Below are 25,147 nucleotides of genomic sequence, written 5' to 3' on the forward strand. Positions count from 1 at the left end.
TATTATTTATACCTATCTCTAATATATGACAGTAAATCTTGAGGATAAACGCGATTTTTATAAAGATTATGTTAGTATTGCTAGATAGTAATTGCCAGAATAGAATGTAACAATAAATATTCATCCGGTCAATTAGCATTTCAATATTGTAAAATAATGTGAGTATTGTACATTCAAACTTTTTTATCCCGTGAAGATTGAGAAAACAAATGTACATATTATTACATAGTTTATATATATATATATATATATATATATATATATATATATATATATATGATAATAATGTACATTATATGTATATGCATATACATATATGTATGTGTACATATACATATATAGTGTATGCTGTTACTGAGCTTTTAAGCGAACGCGTGTAAGTCGCTCAAATTGGTACGGATTTCCAGCCTAACACCTCGATTGTCTTCTCTAAAGAGTACTTCACAGGCACATACGTGAAATCATGTCTCGAACACGCGCGCGTTGTTGCCCTCTCCCCTTCATCGTGTCTTGCCGCAATACGCTCTCTCTCTCTCTCTCTCTCTCTCTCTCTCTCTCTCTCTCTGCGTTTCTTTCTCTTTTTTGATCTCACTTTCTTGCTCTTGTAGTTTCAGCGTATAATTATCTTCTTTTCTCTTATTTACAAAATCCTTTCCTTGTTGATCTCTCTTTTGCTCACGTGTGCCACCCTTTTCTTATTCGTTCATTCCTTCGTTACTCATGCATTTCATTCCCTTTCTATTCCCCTCTTTTTGTTTTTTCTCTTTTTAATGTACTAATCTCTCTGTCGTATGTCGTATCTACTCTTGCATTTATTCATTCTTTAGTTGCGTGGCTTTCTGTTTTTTCCTCTTTTCTTACTCTATTATTCTTATAAATTTTCATATAAATTTTTTTCTTTAGTTAGTTTTTCTTTTTATTAATTTAATTTTAGATTTCATGTATATACAATTTCTCTTATTTATTTATTTTTTTCTCTTATTCGATTTTTTGACAAAATTATCTTTTTGTCTCTTTATTTCTGTTGTTCTTATATATTTATTTAAATCAGATTATATGAATATCTCTTATTTGTATATACATATTTTAATTTTTTAAATTTTTATAGTCTTAATTCAATGTGAATAAATATAATTTTTAAGTTTATTAATAATCATCTAATTTTTAATCAACTAATTATTATTTCTCTTTCTTTCTTTGTTAAAATTTGTAAATTGTTCAAATTTAATATTGTTAATATTGTTGTGAGTAGCAGTGACATATACGGAAGCAAATGTAAATCTAAGAACAGAGGAAACTCGATTTTTTTCGAGGGAAATCGCATGTCAAGTTATCAAGAAGATACGCTCGAGCAGTGTGTTGAATGAGCCGGCGTGTCCCGCAGCCGTCCGCGTGCACGCCTTCGACCGTAAAAGAGACCCGTAGAGGACTCCTTTCAAGAAGTAACCGCAAATCCTAGTATAATACTAATAGGGCCATAATAGGGTCAATAGGGCTTAGCCGTGCGACGACAATAAGATCTTGTCAAAATACGCCAGGTAACACGAGCCTAGGAAACGGATTTTTCTCAATGGGGGTCTGTCTGTTCCCCTCTACTACAACTCTACTCAACTGGTACGACACGATGCGCATTATGAGGTTTTCAAAAAATCTGAAACCTTCCACCCGAGTGCGCGATTGAGGTTTAAATTTCATCACGTTCGGTAGTTGTGAAAAGAAGATGGATAGGAAAAACCGAAGAATGCCATATCAGTCTAACTCTATTGGGATTTCAAATGAACAGTTTCACACACGATATATGTGGCATTTACACTGAATGCTAATTCAATTTCCGGCAAAGTTTTTTCTAGAAACGGAATAGTTTTTATATAATCACTTAATCAATGTAATTACGAGGGACAGAAAATAAGTATTCAAAAAGTAACGTATTATATTTTTTTCGACCAATAATAAAAATAGAGAAGTAAAACTTTACATTCTGCTAATTTCAAGTTTATCTAGCTTTTGTGTAAAATTACATGGCATTTTGATAGATGTAGTAGTTGCAATCATTTTTGAAAATACATTCACAATATTTGTGTTCAGTGCATGGAAGTTGTGTAGTCGATAGGAGCACTTATTAATCAATCAAAAAATTATAATAGATTACATAGTTCGTAATTTGTAACGCGAGTAATTCGCAAATGTTATTTTAAAAAATTACAGCAGCTGCTCCTGTTTGTAGGAATGTCATATAATTTTACACAAAAGCTCGATAAACTTGAAGTTTTGTTAAATATTAATAAAATTTCACTTTCTTATCTATATTATTGACCGAGAAAAGAAGTATTATTTTCTGAACGCTTCTCGTATATGTAATGATGTATTAACTAACGGCATTATAAAAAAAAAGTTAATTTTATAATATGTTGGCATTTTTTATATTAATATTAATATGGAGATTTAATAAATTTTGAATTAATTAAAAATAATAAAAAATTTACATATATATATATATAAATGTGTGTGTGTATATAAAATATTTAGAAAGTCTGTTTTTTTTTTCGATTATTTTATCAGATTTATTATATTATTAAGATGTATACATATGTGTGTAATTTCGAACATGTTTTGTATTAAGGTCCAAAATTACGTCTCTAAGGTTGCACCAACGTTACTTTGATTTTAAGCAAGACTCTCTCCGTCGTTTTAAAGCGATAGAAAGACAGATACTAAATATGTAATACTTAACTAAAGTTTAAAATAATCAGAGTGTTCAACACAAGACAATAATTTTTTTGCGCGCGCGTATAAAAATATCGTTATATTAGGTGTTGGAATTAATTCGTAGCGTTTTTTAATGAAAGAATGTTATTTATTTCACATGAGCATTAAAAAATACATTAATGAAAGTACTTCCCATCACTTGTAAAACGCTACGAATTAATTCCAACACCTAATACATATATAATAGTATATATATATATATATATCCTTAAAAGAAGCGTATCGCTTTTTATAAAACGAATAGTGAATTAGGCTTGTTTAATCTTCTATCGACAAGCCATACTTTTCTGGATTAATTTATCAAACAAACGTGCAAACTTGGGTCAAGCTTGGCGTCCCTATTTTAAGACGCCAACTCGTTAAAGTCATTTGAGGGTGCAGTTCCGCCACCATCATTGCTAACCTTCCCTCCGTGAAAACGCAAAGTCTATCTTGTACCCACCAACAAGCCCCAACTTTCTTAGAAGGCAAATCTTTTCCAACCCCTGTTTTTCGCCACCCTAACATCTACGTCGTGCATGGTAGGATGACTTTATCAGAACATGGCTACGCTGCGAAATATCTTAATATACAGTGTTTCTTACTCTAAAAATGTTTTTGCAATATTAAAAAAAATATTTACTTTTTATTATGCAGCAAAATTAAAAGAGTAATTAACAATTAAATATTAATTTTAATATGTATTTAAATAGTGAGTATATATAGTAAATATAAGAGAATACGACTGCGCGTATTCTTTAAAAATTAAAAAGAATATTTCTACATAACGTCAGACAAAAGAGTTCATATTTTACGAGGTACTTTAGAATGCTGAAATAATGCAAGTAATTATGTTTATCACATGTTAACTAAGCAAATGCTCTGACAAATTTTCCCAATTGTCAAAGTGATGTATTTGCAATTGAGCGCAAATAACTTAAAAAAAATTTTCTCCTTTCCTCGGAAAAGATAAGATATTTTTAGTTTCGTTGGTTTAAGATTTTGAATTAATTATAATAATTTCGACATTTGTCATCAATTTTTCATTAATTTGTCATTATTGCCGAAAAAAATAGAAATAGTGGATTCTTATATACTTATATATAAGAATTATTTGAATCAGATTACCTATAAGATCATAAACTTCTTTTTCTTTGAAAGAGAGAGAAAAATTTTTTAATATGATTTTAATTAATTGAATTACAGTTAATTCTGAATATTAACAAATTATGGCACACTTAAGCTACATCGTGACGTATGTTTATGTAGGCAGAAAAAATAATTAAGAACATTGAGATCTAGAATATCTTAATTCGCAATAAAGAAGAAATTGTCACATTAATTTCACAAAATTCGCGTTAATATGTGATATATCTATTCATTTAATGATATATTTACTGATTTATTTAATGATCAAAAGAATGGAAATTTAACGTCAAACTATCAATCTTACTTTATAGTTATGGATAAATATTAATCTTACTATTTGCAGACTTAAATTTGTAGTGAAATAAACTAGTTAATGATAAAAAACTTTTAATTGATTAATTATTAATTAGTATTATTATTGATAATTTAATTAATATTTATTTCTTTGTTTTAGGATTTTCACAATCAAAAGGGTCATTCTCCAATACAAGTCCAGGTGAGATTTTTTAAATAAAAATATGACATTTCTAACATAGTAATAATATTACACTAAATTTTAAAAAATGATTTTAATCATTTAAGAAAATGTAAAATAATTTATGTAAAACGTATCTACATTCACATGTAGATAACGGGTAAGATTAATTTTAAATATTTTAAATGTTTACGTTAATATATTTATTTTAAAAAGTAAATAAAATATAAGCTAAAAAGAAATATACTTTTATCAAGAAAAAACATACATTTGTGAGAAATTATAAAAAAAAACAAAATCATATAACTTAAGGATAGAGAAGGAAACTTGATATCAAATAAGAAAGATCTGCTGCACAAAATAGACAAATTTTATATAACATTTTATACAAATCAAATCCACTTAGATATAAATAAACAATCATAAAGTACAGAATCAAGGTTTAGAAGACATTTCGGAGATTTCAAAAGATGAGAGAAGATGAAAAACGATAAAGCTCCTGAGAAGGATAGTGTCACAGAGAATGTAGTGATAAAAGTAAAAAATAGGAAGGCATGTTTAATCGATAAAATTTAAAAGCTTTTCAACCTCTGTCTCTATAGCCAAAATATTCCCACTCAATGGAATAATTGTATTATGATCCTTCTCCATAAGAAAGGACATACAGACCGATCAGTTTTCTAAGTCATTTATATAAACTTTATACCCGAATACTAGCAACTAAATTGGAAAGAAAGTCCGATATTTATCAATCTAGGGAACAGGATGGATTCTGTATTGAATACGGAACAAACAATCATTTGTAATGTTTAAAAACTTTAATAGACAAATTATATTATTGTTTAAAATTTGACAAGATGATAAAAAAATGTAACGCTATAACATTTTTATACTTTAATAGAGTGTTTTTGAGCGTTTTTTCTGATATGCATATGAAAATTCACTAGTCTTTCATCGAGACGATAAACGACTACTAAAATCATAAATACGTTCATATAGTTGAATTGAATTTATAATGCTTCTCGAATGCGAACACTATAAAAATTGATCAAGTTTGTAATATGTGTGTATGCAATACTTGTTCCATTTATTACATATAATAAAAATAATGTTTTTGAGTTAACGTATTTTGTTTAAGAATATAAAACTAACTTGTTGCAAATGGTACAAATTTATAAATATTAATCTATTGATACAAACATATATATTAATCTATTATCAATATATATTATATTATTAATATTATTACGTTGACAATATAAGACAATTACGTTATATAAAAATTCTTCAAGTGTGCTGAAATAAAAATTAGAGTTCTTATTATTTTGTAAATTGTAACGAATTACAATATCGTTAGTTAATCATAGATAATATTAACAAACATGGTATTTGGAGTTCTATACAACAATAAGTTCTACAGATGCAATAACCATTATCGCCATATGACATCGTGTGCACATTGAAAAAAACTGCTTACGTATTCATGTGCGCGATGATTTCGATTTTTCCAAGCCATTAAGCGCGATCCGTTTAGCCCGCAAAGCGATGTCGCTCGAAACAAGAAACGACAAGTTAAAAATGATTACTGAGGATGAGTTTCACATCTAATGGGGTTTCTGTATTGCTTGCCATAAATTTATTGTCACTATTATATATCTATCAATTAATTATTATTAATGATTTTTGGAAATGTCTCTGTAAGATGTGTCGTTAATGCCATTTTTTAAATATCAAATTAAATATGCATTAATTTGAAATGAATCTAAATATTTGTCTGCAAACAAAACTTCTTAATGGTTAGTAACAATTGCTTCTAAAAATAATAATATTGTTTGGTACTTTTATGCGCGTTAAATAGATATAATTATTTATTTTTAATAGATACAATTATTTTTGATAAAAATATCTTAAAAGTAATTTTCTTTAATTTTTAAGAATAATTTTCTTCAATTATTAATTTAACTGTCAATATTATTTAAGAATAAAATATATGGATAATATTATATATACGTGGTTTCTCAAAATTCGCGAATCAAAATATCACAGTAACAAAGTTTTTAAAAAATTAAATAAAAAAGTTACATATAGGTACATTTTTTTTTAAGCAACAATTTGTATAATAATAAAGATATAAATATGACCAATGCGGACTATATTTAAACGCTAAAATCTGTGCTTACTAATACTATCGCACTAACGATTGTTAGACAGATGACTTAGTATAATCTATAATTGGCTATATTTAAATTCTATATCTTAAAAACTACTGCTTGAAATAAAAATGTACACATAACTTTTTTATTTAATTTTTTAAAAATTTTCTCGCTAAAGTTTAATTCATAAATTCGAGACATCCTATATACATACACGCGCGCGCGTGTGCTTAACGAAATAACATTTCAAAAAGTAACACTTTTGAGGAGTTGAATTAAGATTTGACAGTAGGCGTGGATACATACTCGAATTTCGAGTAAAAAAGTCTCCCGTTACCAATTAACATTTCAATGTAATGAACTGTGCTCAAAACTAATAATTCCTCAAAATATTTTGACATAGAATACAATATATCTGTATGAGACAGATATTAGGCATGGAATCATCTAATTAAATATTAGATCTAAGTATCAGAGTTTAGCAAATTGAGATATAAATATTGTCTTATTTTCACAATCACACTTATTTTTAAAGTTATAATTTTTTAGTTCCGTTTTATATAGTGTTTTAATTTATTGTCCGATAATTTAAATCATTAAATATTCCATAATATCTATTATACGCATAGCTGATATTACAACGAATCCAACGGTGCCAAAGAAAATTTGCATGTTCTTTTTGCGAAAAATCAATGACAATGTTGGATGGTTAAGCTTCACTTCCGCATTGCTTCACTCCACATCATGTTTCCGTACGTCTCCAATTTTCCAGCAATCTTTTCCGAGTAGCACCACCGCGCGCCAACGCAAGTCTCCTTTTACTTGCAGGATTCTCTGCAGTATTTTCCTTTGCCGCCAAATTGAACTATTACGCTCCTAACTCTCATACCTCAGAAACGCGTTTTCGCGAGAACCGCGTACTTCTCGCCTATCTTCTACGTATTTGGGAGTTCACACTACGTTCTGCTTCCGTTCTTATTTTTCTTCTCTTACTTTTTTGTTAAGTTCTTTTTTCTCTTTCTATCTTCGTCTTATACAAAATTCTTTACAACTCAAAGTACTACACAGTTGTTAAAACAACCAATTCTGACTGAAAGCCTCTTGTTACTAGATATCTATTGTTGTCAACTTCTATGTGTCTGATATAAAAAATGTTGTGCTTTATAAAAAAGTGTAAAGATTGTTTTGTCTGTAATTAATATAGTTCTTATAATTGTGTATAGTTAATGATATTATTGATGCACTTTTCATTGAATGTTGACATATGTCATGATATTTCTGCTGAAATGAGTATTAATAATATTTATTGAAATTCATGATTTTTTTTACATACAATTTACATCTAAATAACATACACACATTGAATAGTACTTTTTTACTTACTCTAATACATTAACATTTATATAAAAAAATATTGTTTAATAATTGATGAGCTTAAAGAAATTTAGTTTATAAATAAATTATAATAATTCTCTTTGAAATATAATAATCTAAATAATATGGTAATATACTTACACAGCTATTAAAGCTTCTGACCAAAAGATAAATGCTATACATGAAGAGAGATACATGCATGGTTTATCAAGGTACTGTATCGTCTGTATATCATATTTCATATAGTATATTTTAAATTATAAGATCAATAATGATAATTCTTCAATCAATTGTTACTTTTTATTGTAACAATTGACTTTACAAACAATTACTATAACTTTGTATAAATTTTTGCTTTATGGATTTTGCTTCATGGAAAATATAACAATCATAATCATATTATATATACGTTACATTAATTGTAAGATATTATCATGATTATCCTGCTTATTATTTCGCACATTATTTCAATACTACTTTGCTCGAATGTACAGATTTACGACATTTATTATGTTGCGAAGAATGAAATTATTAAGTAAATCAGCTATCTCTTAGAAAGATTTTATATAAAGAAAGGTCACTGATACCGACATACCACTTTGTTCTTAGACAATTTTTTTAAACAAAAGTAAGAAAACTTTAAAGACATAAATACATACTAGAAAGTATTTTCTATCAGATAATGTAGCAGTTATTATAATAATATTTGTAATTATGTAATAATTAACTTTTCTCTAAAATAAGCAAAAATGAGCATCTAACAAAATAATCTCCAAAACTGGCTCTGTAGGTATAGTAATGTCATATATTCTTGTTCTTTTTCTTTTACAGGACTCATGTGTACAAAATATCTACAAATGAATATATAAAAAGATTTTCTAGAATTTTCGTTTACTTCGATATGAATACTTTTTAATTATTTATATGCGTATTTTACACTGTCTTGCAAGACGCAATTATGCAACATAACTTTTTCAGTATCTCTTTTTCCCATAATACACAATTGCTTTCAACTCCGATAGGACTGTTTAACACCATAACATTATAAACATTATGTTAGCTTATGGTATCTTACAGACAGATGTGCATCTGTTTTTATATTTAAAGCCGTATTATGAAACAAATCTAAAATTGATATACAAAAAAAAATAGCAAGAATTTAATTTTCGCATTTATTGTAGTATTCATTTTAAGCTGATTTTGTATAGAAATATATGCATAATGAGTTTTTACTTTTTTAATCATCTAAATAGATAAAGTTTTTATCAGTATTAATAAAGTGCAATAGTTACTTTCCGAGAAATAAGGGGGCGCCTCTTTAGAAGACTTATGTCAGACTTTCCTCTATTTGTACTTTAATTATTATAATAAATAGTAAATATTTGGTGCAAAATCAATATGTTCAAATTGCACTAATGATTTAAATTCACTAATTTTGTATTGATTGTTTTTTTCTAAATTTCAAGCCTTATACTGCACATCTATATTAATATGTGTATATATTATTGTACAAGTACACTATATAACTTTGATATATTTTTATATAATAAAATGTTTCTTATATAACTAGAGATGCCACAAGCTGCATTATTAACGTTTATCATACCTGAAACACGTTATTGCAAGGAATCTGTACTTTCAGACAGAGCAACGATTGCCCCATCGAAAGGGGCTGCGCGCTATGGAGCGTTTAGAGGAGTGCCAGAAGCATTCCCGTACTCCAATCCAATCATCTCGTTTCCTCTCGTATCGATTTCATCGTCCGCTAGAAATTTCCTCCGTGAAAAGAAATGTACAAGACAGCTGGAGAGGGGAGGACAAGCGACGGAACAGGGAATTACGGTGGTAACTCGCGAGACGGACGACGAGGAGAGAATAAAACCCGGTTTCTATAAACGATTTTGAAATTGTGTGCGTCTCAGCACGACTAGAAGCCCGAACCGGGGGTAGTGGGACAAAAAGGAGGCGGAAGTGCGCGAGTAGCTAGGAAGGGACGGCGAAAATCGAAGTTGGGAGTTGGCGTAAGACATAGAGAGCGAAGTAGGAATATGGCTCGTATTTTTCTTCTATGAAAAATTAAGTGCGTTCAACCATGAAGGAGTTCGTACCTGATTACTAGCATCACTTGAATATGGGAGACTCGCCAACATTTTTGTCGTAAATTGGTTTCCGTTCTAAAAATCTAACCTGCGCTCTATATATATATATATATATATATATATATATATATATATATATATATAGAGCGTAGGTTAGATTTTTATATTATTATATATATATAATTTGATCCAATATACTTTTCAAGTTTAATATAGATATGAGTCCTAGCGCGAAATGAGTCAATCAGTGCTGTAGAAAAATAAGCCTCGTTTTATTAAAAAGAAAAAAATAGGTCTGTTTTTTGTGGCGCTGAACTGGTATACACTTTTGAAACTTAAGTGAGATAGGTATATGTTTAATATTTGGTGAAAGTAAGAGAGGTCTAGTGCAGTCTAGTGCAGAAATAAAAAGCAGAGCTAATGTATTATATATACAAAATATCTGAATACTTTCAAGACAAATATTATAACTATGATTAAAATTTTTATCATTCAATTGATTATTATCTCTACAAATTATTATACAGATTATTATATCTCTAACATATGTATGTACATACTAATTAAATAATAACATATATACTGATTAAAATAGCTAAGGATAACTAAAATAGAATGGAGAGAATAAAATGTATTTAGCAATAGATTAATAAGCAGGAAATATTCATCTATATAAACAATGATATAGCAATAATATTGTATCTAAGTGGCAGTAAAGCTAATATTAAAAATAAAATAAATAGAGAGAGAACAAAAAAAAGTTTTGTTTTTCTTTTTGTGAAATATCTCATATGTAGAAGTCGTATTAGACAACGAATAGGACGACATTTCGGATAGTTAACTGCACCTTGAAATATAGAAGAGGACAGCATATAAATACGACGCGTGAATGTCATCATTTAACTATTGATTCTGACGATCGATTGATATCAATTGATTTTGTGTTTTAGAGAAAAAAGCCAAGTTGTGAGTTTCGGGATTAGGACATGTATTATAATTGTGGAAACAAATTTTATGAAACTTAAATATATATTTCATGTGACTCGTCCTTGCCGTTCAATTTATTTACTTGGAGTGCTATATGGGGATTATTATGTTTTAAAAAATGATATTGTGAAATTGTAAAATTCAGCAATAGCAAAAAGTACATTTTGGTCAAGTAACAAACGAGTTAAAATTAGAAAGTGACTTTACAGAAATAAAATTTTTTGAATCAGATTTTCTGCTGATTGTCATTCCTTTTGTTTCTACTCTCTTTTTCTTAGGCATCTGTGGTTGATTGTAATGGCAATAACAGTTTGAGATACAAAAGCATGCTTTTGTTTGCAGCAGTTTCTTTTTATTCAGCAAACTTTGTTGAGGGAGAGGATATATCATAACACATATTAGAGACGGAAATATAAGCGGAAAGGAAGAAAAAGGAAGAATAGGAAGAAACAGAAGAGAGGTGTAGCTGAAAGTAGAAAGATATATATATTAGGTGTTGGAATTAATTCGTAGCGTTTTTTAATGAAAGAATGTTATTTATTTCACATGAGCATTAAAAAATACATTAATGAAAGTACTTCCCATCACTTGTAAAACGCTACGAATTAATTCCAACACCTAATATATATATATATATATATATATATATATATATATATATATATAAAGAAGTCTACAATGGAGAGAAAAACAAGGACATTAATTAAGAATTAACATGTGCATTGAAATTATTCTTAATTACTAACATCGCTGCCGGGAATATCTTTGTGCGAGGATTTATAACGCTGCTGAATATCAGCAAGATATTTTATTTAAATTGCAATGTAAAGAATTAAAAGAGTGTTCAATTATGACTTTAAAATTTCATAAAATTTACTTTAAGTATTGATATTAAATATTAGTCTGTAATTAAATAAAAAATAGAGGTTTATGGATTTTACTGAAGAAAAGAATTTTATTAATTGTAAAATACACAACTTTTTGATTATATGCTTATGCAATACTAATATTAGTTGGACATAAATTTGTCAATAATAAGCTTTCCCTAATTAATAGGTGACATTAAGCGGATTCACGTGCGATTGTTTTCGCTTAATCTAATAACAGCTTCTTTTCATATTTTATCAGAAACAATGAATTTCGAATCACTTGAGTAGGATGACACGTAACTAAATTTTACGCATACTTGTATGACTTATGAATTAGTTATAGGTGATTTGACAAATTTGTATGCAAAAAAATTAGAAATTGGAAAATTTCTAGATTTTTATTATTTATACTTTAAATACTCAACTACTTAATTGTTTATACTTTAGTCAACTCTCTCAGTTGAGATAGAATCTATGTATGTATTAGGTAGAGATATGAAATTGTGACGTCATTGCCTGGTGGCCATTTTGGCTCAGCTGGTTGTGACAAAAGATAACTCGAACAATAGGACACTATGTCCTGTCCTACGTCCGTCATACAATAGAGACAATATATTCAATAATACGCATATGTCGATGCCGTGAGTCTGTATATGTTTATTTGCATGCTCTCTGTGAGACACATACTAATTACAAATCTTTTACAAAGACATTTTAATTTTACATAATTACATTTTGTATATTAATTTGATTATTAATTGCAAGATATTTTACTTGATAATTTAGAAACTCTTTTTATTTAAAAAATTAATTTTAAAAATTAATCAATCGATATAAATTAGATATAAAATAGAATAAAAAGTTTTCGCTAATCAATCTTTATCAACATAAAAAAAATTCTCTGTAAGACAATTTATATTATTCGTTTAAAGGATGAAAGACATGGAATGAAAAAATGTGCGAAAGGAGGTGTGAAGAGGTAAGGTCTCGGTTCAGAAAATATTTTGACATGTACGGTTGGTGGCGGTGGTTGCATGTAGTGTGTCGGGTAAATTTTTTACGTGGGGGTTTTGGGTTACACTGTATGGGTTGGCGCTTTAAAGCGATACACGACTCGTATAAATATTGCGCGCCTGAAAATGCACCGTCAAGAGCACGTCCGGGCCATCCTCGACTCCTCGAGGCGGAATTGCGAAGAAAGGTAGACGGGCGAGGGTAGTGGAAAGAGAGGGCCCTTTTCCACCCCTGCTTGTACTCTATCTTCTATACGGATACAGTGACTACATTGTGGGTTTAGGGTTCATTGTGCGTCCGGCACCATGGGTATTGTCGCGCTTTTTCGAGGGCCGGAGATTCACACCTTTTCACAGGCGCGATTTTCCACGATGAGCGCGTTCTATTGAGCGAAAGAGGATGAAACGAAAAATCAGAGGACGAACGAAAATGCGATGTAAATCTTGCTTGGACACATCGTTTTTGAAAAAATGTGTACAACTAGTGTTTTGTATAATTTTATTTTGTGCATAACGATAATGCATAACAAAAATTATGGAAATGTCGCTTTATTGCAAATGTAGTAAGAAGTAAATTATTTATGTATTTGAATTGTATGTATATGTGCATATTAATGCAAGATTGTATTAAATTAACAAATATTGCACGAACATATAATTCTTTAATAATAATTTCTGCTTGCTTTTACTTTTGCCATGTGTAGTAATTGTATTCATATTACAACGAAAATATAAATAAATCAGTTTAATATTTTCGATTTTGATAATGTCGAAATTGATGTAATAATTGATATAATAATTGCTATTAACATTTCGATTTATGTGAGAGCATTGATAAGGATCCGAAATTGGATCAAAATGTTTGCGATTGCGATTATTTTAAATAAATCAAATTTCACACTGTGTTATGGTTCTAATCGGCATTATTTTATTGTATTGATTTATTATATTTCAATTGAGCCTTAATACTCATTTTATTAATGAAATTGATATAAATTATTAAGTCGCATTTTTTTCTGCTATTCTCTCAATACGTCGGTATTTAATTGTGCTAATTTCAATGAATCTACTAAGAAAATGTATTTTCCAACGTTTTATGAATTTGTAATCAAAGCAATTGTGTCAGGTCTCTCTCTCTCTCTCTCTCTCTCTCTCTCTCTCGCTCTCTGTCTCTCTCTTTAAAGAGACAATTAGACTTTTCTTGCTAACTTGGAAGGAAATCCGAGATGTTGAAGAGTTTGGTTCGATCATTAAGTTTCTTCCATAGCATTCATACCCTCAACAAAAATAAAGAACTTTTGCATTCCTTATATAAAATATTGTGATAATCAATATAAGTTACAAGAAATAATGTATAACTTAAATATTATATGTAACTTAAATTAATGATTTTTTTTTGTAACATAAACATATATATTATATTGTATAACATGTTTCAAGAAATTCTATATATTTAAATTCTATATTTTATTAAATTATTTTTTAGATATCTTTTTTAAGCCTTTTTTTTATTTTTTATTTTAAACATATAATAGTTTTTTTCTAAAATAAATTTATTATAAAATTTATAGTAAAAGCTTGTACATATATTTCTAAATTCAACAATAAGAAATAGAAGTAATAGCTATAATGATTAAAGCTGGATCTTTATAATGCTTAAATATTTCAATCTGAATTACTATATATACTATATATATATATATATATATATATATATATATATGCATATATATTTCTATTTTTATATGTACTTGCTTACATGTTTCTATTTTTATCTGTATTTCATTATTACACATCCTATTAAATATTTCTTATATGTTAATGTGTACAAAATTAGTGATATTGAAAATATATTAAATAAAATTACAAAATTAAAAATTATTAAAAAAATAGAATAGGTTTCTTATAATATTACTTTTTCTTTTACTTTAGTCTGTATTTGACGGTTCGCGGGTTATGTTTAGATCAACATGTGCAAGCGTAACTTTGTCTGGCGCCAAGAAACAAAATATGCAGCACAAGTTCAGAAATATAAAGTTACATTGAAAACAGCCGGTAGTCGACACTTTCCTGAAACGTTACATATGTCTTTAGAACGCCGTATTGCGATGCTTTGGATAGACTACTTTCAGAGTTTCTCATAAAGTCTAATACAATGTTGTTTAACTTAAGTCAAGTAGATAATAATTATGTTTTACAAATGTACACTCTTTATTATTTCAAGTAAATACACTTATTGAAACAACTATTGAATTGAACAATCAAGATTGTCGTTTTAAAAATGATATATTATCTATGTGTGTATTTTATAAAGAATAATTTTGATTTTGAATTACCGTAGTTAGATTTTCTAATATCAAATTTTTGCGAGACATTTTGCGAGTATTTTATGACATTTAGTTGTTATGAAACACTCGTAATTTTTTTAACGCTATTTTACGATTAAAATTCCTTCTACTAATGAGATGGTTAATTCTAGCACTTTGGTAATGATATTAACGGTACAATAAATACAAACAACGTGCACTATCCAAATAATTACGAATTCATTGAATCATGAAATGTTTCAATTTATATATTCACTGTTCACTCGCTTTTCGACATTTAATGACATTATTTGCAAAAGCTCTGTTATTTATCATAATTATTCTATCCGCGTGATATTCCATATCATTCACACATAACTGTTTTAATTAGGATAAATTATCTGAATATCAATATTAAATAATAAGTAGTACAAACTGATGCAATTATCAAGCGTTTTATCTAAATCTTTTTTTGATCAAAAGAATATTTATATTTACAAGTAAGGAGAAAAAAACAAACTATATATGTAAAGATTTTTACAATATAATATATTACAATCTTTCATAATTTAAATGTAATAGAGGAGACAGTAGTCTATAATAATTTAGTTTTTGCGCGCGAACTGTAGGCGATACGCATATCGATACACTAAAAATTGGAAATTTCCCTTTAGGTGAAAAAAAACATATTTTTTTCTTATAAAAATGTCAGTCTGCATGAAATAGAAGCCTCAAAGATGATTTCTAACTGATATTTTGCAAAATATCGGTTAAAAAATCATCTTTCAGGCTATTTCAAATATTGATTTATTTGTATAATAATCGTCCCTTTTTTACCTAAAGAACAATTTTCAAACGACTTTTAGCATATCGATATGCGTATCGCTTATTCTTAGCACAAACCTTATGTCAACCCGAATCAACGCGAATGTTGAACAGCGATGAAAGATATAGGACCCGTGCTTTGAAGTTAGGGTGACCAGATCTAACCTAGGTAAATTAAGACATTCCCAATTGAAAAATAATACAAAAGTAGAACACTAAGATTCAAAAGTAGGACAAACAAGAGGACAATTTTAGTTAAATTATAATACAAAATAAGTTCTATCTTTGAACTTAAAAGTAGAATAAGAATATATTTAGAAATCCTAAGTATATAAAAATATGTATTTAGTGTTAGCAAAAAAGTGCTTTAAATATAATAATAAAGAAAAGTCACCGATACTGACATATCACTTTGTTTTTAGACAATATTTCTTAAACAAAAGGTAAAAATAAAACTTTAAAAATATAAGTACAAACTAAAAAATGTCTTCTATTAGATAGTATAAGTAATTTTTTATAATATACTGTCTGCAATTTTGCAATAATTAATTTTTTCGTAAGATAAGAAAAAATAAGCATTTAACAAAATGGGCTTCAAAACTGATACAGTAGGCAGTAATGTGAGCTACGTATTCTTATAATTTTTCTTTTACAGGAATTATCTGTATAAAGTATTTACAAATAAATGTAGTTAAGATTTTCACTTCGTTATAAAGCATTTTATTGAATTATATACATATTTATTTTATGTCGTTCTATAAGATGCAAATATGTAACGTGATAATTTTTCAAAAGTTTTTCCATATATGTACGATTGCCTTTAGCTTCAATAGAGCTATTTGACGTTATAACGTAACATTATAAAGATTAAATTAGCACATGATTTGTTTTACAGACAGATGTAGCGGTTTACGCTGCACTCCAATTTTATATTTAAAATCGTATTATGAAAAAACTAAGAGAGAAAAAATACAATAATATAAATAAGATTGATTTGGGAAACTACAAGTATTTAAAACGACGCAGCCTTATCAATAATATAGTCACTATTATTTAAACTGTACAGTTTATAAACGAAAATCGTAAAAATTTTATTTTTATATTCGTAGAATTCGTTTTTAGCTGATTTGATACATAAATAAGCTACAAATATACGAATTATGAATTTGTACTTCTTTACTTGGCTAAACAAATCATGATTTTATTAGTATTAATAAAGTGCAATAGTTAGTTTCTGAGAAGTGAGAGGATGATGCTTTAAAAGACCTATGTCCGTATCGGCGACTTTTCTCTACCTAATTATTTTCAAATTTTTTTTTATCACAGATACATAGATGATGATCTAGTGATTAGCTTACTATATATTTATGTGCGATGAACTTAATAATTTTCGGTTCCTTTACATTCTCTCTCTCTCTCTCTCTCTCTCTCTCTCTCTCTCTCCCCTTTCTCTCTCTCAAAATAATTGCCAAAAAGGGACACACTGGGTTTTAAAAATATCCAAGAAAAACCGGATGTTTGATCATCCTATTTGAAGTACTATTATATACTAATTAGAATATGAGTATATCCACTTACTGATGTACGGATATAATTATTGAAATTTCAATGGTCTAATTATCGAGAGGGTCATTGAAAATTTCGAACTCGTATTTGTCTTTTTGTTTGGTATATACACAGTTTGTTGTTGACATTTGTGTTGTCGATTTTTGTACAGTCATACTTTTAACGAAATAATTTCATTTAAGATGCTTCTACAATAAAATGCCGATTTGGGGTGCCTCACCAAGACCCATCCAAAATCACAAATATCTTAGTAATTTCAATAAAATATTATAAAACTATGTATATATTTTAATAAAATAGTATGAAATAAATGATATTTTGTATGCAGAAATTAATATATTAAATAAAAATAATAATTAAATAAAAAAAAGTTTTGTTCGATATTAAGATTTCATTCGATATTTTGCCATTTCAACATTAAATATCTTTCCAGAATATCTGATGCATTACTTATTACTTTTTGTGACTATTACAATCGTAATTTTTTAAAAATATTATAATCTTGTTTTTAGAAAAATCTATGGTAATGTTTGTATGCAGTTAGTTAAAGAAGCGCCTCCGATCCTTATCTTTCACTATAAGTATTAAGTTACATTTTCAACATTTTTTTCTTTATATTTCATCGATAATCTATCCTAAAATTTTGAACATGTCAAGTTCGGTACTTCAATTTCTTTAAAAAATTAGGCATTTCTATGGTAACTCGATTTACTGTAAAACCATTTTAAAAAGTTGCGACGAAGAGAAAAAAAAGGAGCATGACAAAGAAGGAGTATGGACAAAGAGTAGAGCAGAAGGTATATTATAGCCCTTATAGATATAATGAATCTTCTTAATATCTTCCCTATTAGATAACGAATTCTTATAATTATTTATTAGCTAAGGCCGAAATTAGACGCATGAAATTTGATCAAGAAGGATAAAAGAATTTTAGTTCCTTCTGTTTTGATTGGTTAAATTTCAATCTTTTACTCTTCAATCTCAATCTTCAATGTGTATAAGTCTAATTCAATAAGTCTAACATTTATTATTAGGTGTTGGAATTAATTCGTAGCGTTTTACAAGTGATGGGAAGTACTTTCATTAATGTATTTTTTAATGCTCATGTGAAATAAATAACATTCTTTCATTAAAAAACGCTACGAATTAATTCCAACACCTAATATAATATACTTTTAATTTCAAGCTTTTTCAAAAACTTCATCAGTTTTTTTTCTGTAGTTTTTCAAAGTATATATTTTAGTATTTAGTTACACATACCTTCTCATTTTTTTTTAAATTTGAGCATATTATCGCAGAGATAATATCATAGAGAAAACGATTTTTTTTAAATTTAATAAATTTTATTATACCTAAAATAACAAAAAACAAACTAAATCTGGGCTAATGAGAGTCAGCGCAAACGGAGATGCGCAATAAATTTTTACAAATAAATTTATTAATTCATACGAAGTATTGATATCTTTATTTGAAATCTTGAAAAATCTTGAACGTTTCGATTCTCTTTGGAATCTTCAGCTTCTTTATCCATACTAGATTTCGCGAATGGTCAAGATAGAGTCACTTGCAGGTTGCCAAAACTGTAGTGTAATCTATTATATTTAAATTCATATACTTAAGATATTTAAATTCAACCAATAAAGTAACTCACCCACACAATAGCTAAATCTCATAAAATTTTGGATGATATATTAATATTCACAATTAATCACATTTTATGATACATTTTATAGATTTGTTTGAACTCCGTCCAAGCCATCCGGAGTAACAAATATGTCTAACGAAACGTTTAAATTGACAAAAATCAAATCAACAGAAAATAGTAGACAATAAGTCATAATAAATATAAAATATAAAAACAGTACTCGTATAAAGTATAAAGATAGTATTCGTATAAAGTTGCGGATTTTAACATATACATGTAATATATTTACATATGTAATGTCATATCATAAATGTAATAAATATAAGAACAGAAAATTATTGTAATAATTTGAAATATAATTTAATACAAGAGTTAAAGTGTCAAAAAGAATCTAGAATAATCAAGTTAAAATTTATTGCGTCACATTAACATTATGCGTAAAATTGTGTAGTAATTTATAATCTCTCATTGTAAAAGTTATAAATATAATTGAATACAAGAATTGAAAGAATAGTTGCAAATATAAATTAATAAATGAATTGATGAGTAAAAAAAAATTAAGTAACAAATCAAAATTTTAAACGTCGCATTAATATTGTGCGTAAAATTATAAAGTGAATTTATTATCGTTCAGTCTTGAAATATAAATTATGTCAAATTATTTAATATGGATGCATAAGCATGATGTAGTCCATCTGTGTCAGACCGTAAATTAAGTCTATTTTTTTTTTGCAAATGTATATGTGCTTTTTCAGATATTAACCGCTTATTTAAGCTGTTTTTTCTGACATTCTCCAAATCGAATTCGTGATTGTATTCCAATCTGTGATCCAAGCTAACAGATTAGCTATTTGTATTCCAATTTGTGATTGTGATGTTCTGCAATCCTTGTACTTAATCTCCTATTTGTTTCACCTACTTAAGTTGCATCGCGACATTCCTTTACATTCAATTTTATATACAACATTTTTGTTCAAATTTTTTGGGAGAACGTCTTTTTATACTTTTATAAATTTCTTTAATTTATTATTACTAATAAATGATGGTTTTAAGTTTTCGTTCCTACAAATAATTATAAATTTTTCAGCGTTTGTTGAATTATATGATATCAAAAACGAAGGAATCTTTTCTATACTATTATTGTCGTTAGAAGTATCCAGTTTAGTTTCCACAGAACTGCGTTTAGAGAATAGATATTTTAATATTGTCGAAATTGTTTCAAAAATAAATTCCACTGGATAATTATTTTTTAATAATGTATTAATTATGAGCTTAATATTTTGTTGATGGAACACATAGGATCTGAAAGTAATACCACTCTATTAGTCATTGTACTTAAACTTTGGAATGGACAAACCAATGTTAAATCAATAACGATAATTGTTTTAATTTGAAGCAATGTATATATTTGTTTATTTTTTTATTTTAAATCTTTACGTTTGTAATGTACATTTTTATTTGAAATAAATTATTTGTTTGAACAAAAGATATGTGCTCGTATAGTCAGACCCTCTATACTTAAGGCTTCCTTAAATATAAGGCCTGACTATGAAATACGGGCATTAATCTCTTTTTAACCGGGAATTATATTATTTGTTTCGAATGTTTTGTTGCTCGTATTTATTGTAACTACTCAGTTGAAAAATGTTATTTCAAATAATATTATTATTTCCGTCTATATATATATATATATATATATATATATATATATATATATATATATATATATATATATATATACGTGTGTGCGTATGTGTGTGTGTGTGTGTGTGTGTGTGTGTGTGTGTTCGTAAAAGCTTTTTTAATGAAACAACACAAAAATTGTTATTTAAACAAATAATTTGGATAAGCATATATTGTTCCAATAAAGCAAATTTTAGTCAATATGTATTTCAATAAATAAGAATACTAAATCTAAAGAGACTTTTTTCTCTGTGTGGGTACATTTAAGTGTATTGTTTGTTATTTGGTAGTTCAATGTAGGCCAAGTTAAATAAGATAACATAAGATATGATATTTTGTTAATGTAGCTTTTCATAATATATTGTTAATTGATAACGATCTCTTTTTCGAGGTTTTTGTAAAAATAATTATTCGAGTTTATTGTAGCTTTAACAGATAATATTTATAGACGTTTTATGTAATTGTATATAAATTTTTAGTATTGAGCAAGTCTATATATGGAAGAAATTATGTGAACCTAGATATACACTTTTGCATTCTGCAATATTTTTTTTATAAATATATAATTTTGTAACCAATATTATGTTTCTTTAAACAAAACTAATTTTTTAAATCTATCTTTGTGGGAAATTATATTATCACCTTTATTTCTCTTCGATTCATTATACAGTGTTGTGTACATTTTCATAAATAATGTCCTAAGTCCTAAGTAATAAATATTTTATAATTTTGAGTCCAGAATCGATTAATATTGTATAAAATGTAAATAGGTGAGGAGCTATAATATCATCTTCTCCTCTATTAATTAAATTAAAATTCGATTGCCAATTATCTTTTAAAAAGAATTGTATATCTCTTAATATATAATATAAAAGTATAACATATAAATTAAATAAAGAAATATAATAACCAAAAAAAACAAATGATAAATGTATAGTATAATTTCTGTATATAATTAGTATATTTATCTAAAGCCTTACTTAGGAGCATATATTATTACGATTTATTCCTTCGTTTTGTGCCAGTTTGTGAAAAATTGGACATTGAATCCAGCTGTTAGGATACTAAACTTTCTACGATAACTATTGACAATTTATTCGGTCATTGATGTAAAGTTAATGCTCAATGCAAGACTGATTCAAGGATGGCTTCCGACAGTGCATCGTGGTGGGTGGACAGAAGGCGGTGGCGGTAGTGGCGACAGTGGTAGTAACGGAAGGAGACGAGGAGAGTGAGAGGAATTAATGGGGACGGACTGTAGAAGTGGCTATAGCCTAGAGTCGTGTTAGGGCCAGGGCCATTAAGCTTAATGACATAATGAAGTAAATGGCTGTGCATGCCATGCCACGCCTGGGACTATAGCTTATAACCGCCGCGCTTCCATCCCCGCGCAATATACTGCATGCCAGGAATTCCTGACTTATGCCGCTACTGCCCAGTCGAAAGGGGTAGTCGCGTTGCTTTCTCTCTCTCTCTCTCTCTCTCTCTCTCTCTCGTTGCTGATCTCTCATTCCCTTTTCCGTTTTCTCTTTCCCTCCCGATGTCTTTTTCTCTTGCTCTATGGTACATTACATAAGGGGCGCTTACGTATCGCTCTACACAGCACACACATGCTGGAAGTATTTCGGGGATTGCTAAGACGTCAGCGTTCGGGCATCTCTCGTTTTCCTGGAGATAATCCATTAAAAACGTTGTGTCCTCTGTTTACATACTATCGTGACCTCTTTTTGAGATCTCTTCTTGAAATTAATATTTATATTTGTCTAATTTTTATTTTATCAAATATAATTTATTTTTTTAAATGTTATGATCAAAATTTTGAGTTATATATGTAAATAATATATAAAATATTTTACTCATATTTAATATGTATAAAATATAAAATAATTTGTTATTTGTAATATATTCATAATCAAGCAATAAGTTAAAGGAAAAATTAGTTTTTGAGAAATGCTTATTAATAATTTTAAGTGACTTTGAAGTATTAAAGTCAAGTATGTATTCCAAATATCAAAGATTATTAGAGGAAAGGCCCCTATTATGAGATATCGAGTTTATTTTGGATAAATGCTAAAAGTCTATGGCCAGAAAAAAAATAATAGGTCATTTTGAAGAGAATTTAATAAGCTTTAAGATAATGTTATATTAAATTTAATTCAAATTCCATTTTTTTTTTAAATTAAAGAAACAAAAAGTGAGAAAATCACAAAATCAAAAAATTGTGCTCCTAATATGAGATGTCCCGAGAAATCGATAGTAAAACGCAAAATATATCAGTATTGCAATTAAAAAACTTTATTTCATGTTTCTAAAAATGCAAACAAACACAGCCAACGTAAAAAAATGAGCATACGATAGATTATACTCAGAACTTGTCTTCAGATAGTTGGAATCAAGCATCGCAGAAATAGGCACTCGACGTTGTCCCTTTTTATTATTGTACAATAACATTTACTCTTTAGCAACGATTTTCACTATAACGTAGGAACATGAGTTATTTCATATTAGAAATATCCTGGATATTTCATATTGCGAATTCCACGCCTTGTGGTTTTACGATCATCAAATCTAACTTCTGTAATTAAACAATTCAATATATCCCGTATTTTTTTATTAGTACGACCTTACTCTATCACTACATGACGAATTTATTATTTATTGCCAAATATTTATTTATTAAATAATAAACAAGATTTAAAGGCTTATCAATGAAACTTGAAGATATCCAAATTCTAAAATCTTTTTTTTACAATGACTACAGGCATGATCTAATAATAAATTTTCTACTAAATAATTTTTAATCCAAGAGCAATAAATTTATGGTGGAATCAATAAATAGCGTTTATTAGTTTAGCAGAAACGCCGCTATCTCATAATAGGGGGCTTTCTTCTAAAAATAACAAACCTTAATAAAATTTTTTAATTAATAATTATAGGTATACTAGTTTCATATATAATAAGAATTAGATTTACAAGATTTTCAGTTGTGTAATAGACATTAAATATAATTAATTAATATTTTTAAATTATAAAACAATTATATAACAATGTACAAAATTTTAATTAGTAATTGGTATTAGAAATACACATAACACAAACATGTTTTAATATTCTTTTAGGTATACTCATATTCTTTTTTACTTAAAAGAAATTCGATATATTAATATATTAAAAAATGCTAAATTAATTAAAATATAAAATTCTTTTTAAAATACTTTATTTATTGTTTTGCTAAAAAAAATGACATTTTCAAATATTTTTACTAAAATTTTTTTATAAATTTTCATATATCTATTGGTTATTTATAATTATTTTCTTTTGCTTTTCATTTCCATAAAAAAATAATACAATATTATGATTGGAAGGTGAGGGAATAATTAAGATTGGAGAATGGAATAATTATTTCTCTCTCTGTCTCTCTCTCTCTCTCTCTCTCTCTCTCTCTCTCTCTCTCTCTCTCTCTGGATGTTTTTTTCTATAGCATTCACAGCATGGAATAAAATCTAAGAACATCGATAAAAAAATATTATGTTTTCGGGCAATCAACATTTTGTGCTCTTTGTTCTTATCTGGCACTTGAATGTATGGACATCACAATATTCACACTGTTCGTAAAGGCTCGAATTTCGAGCATGACTATCACGAGACAATGGACCGAATTAAGCACGTAAATACATGGAAGGTGTGAGATTTGCGTCGAAAAAAAGAAAAATAAAACAAATTGTTGAAAATTGAGAAAGGTCGAAGAGGTTTTGAGAACTATCCATTTGTATCTGAAATTTATTATTTCTCAATTTATTAGTATTTATTTTAAATGCTTTCATTCAAAATATTGTTTTTTTTTCTATATATACTTGACAACGAATTAACAATAACATAGGAAAAAAGGAATATATATATATTTTCGATATAGAAGCTATATTACAAATGTTTAATATAAACGTAAAATTTATTTTCTACTTACAATGTAATAGAATATTAAATATAATAATTAATTAATATTTGTGAACAAATTGTGTATAAAATTATAATTAATAATTGTTATTAAAAATACTGTTAATTGTTAATAACGCAAATATATTTCTATATTTCTTTAGATATAAAATATATATATTGTATATATATGTGTGTGTGTGTGTGTGTGTGTGTGTGTGCGTGTGTGTGTGTGTGCGTGTGTGTACGTATATCCTCTAAAATATTTACATAAAATCGTTTATTATTATATAAAATTTGCCTTTGTTGATACGTATTGCATTAG

General features: G+C 27.6%; 1 protein-coding gene across 2 annotated transcripts in view; it reads left to right on the forward strand.

Moving 5' to 3' along the window:
- The window catches only part of LOC105149324 (uncharacterized), a 76,520-nt gene that overhangs the window by 12,318 nt on the left and 39,055 nt on the right, over nucleotides 1-25,147 (forward strand). For both annotated transcript variants that reach the window (XM_011061653.2, XM_011061655.2), the window contains exon 2: nucleotides 4,349-4,390. In XM_011061653.2, coding sequence (XP_011059955.1) covers nucleotides 4,349-4,390 — 42 coding nt within the window. The remainder of the gene's footprint in view (nucleotides 1-4,348; nucleotides 4,391-25,147) is intronic.

This window comes from Acromyrmex echinatior, chromosome 16, assembly GCF_024713525.1.
Source record: "Acromyrmex echinatior isolate Ae372 chromosome 16, ASM2471352v2, whole genome shotgun sequence".
In the NCBI taxonomy this organism is placed as follows: Eukaryota; Metazoa; Arthropoda; class Insecta; order Hymenoptera; family Formicidae; genus Acromyrmex; species Acromyrmex echinatior.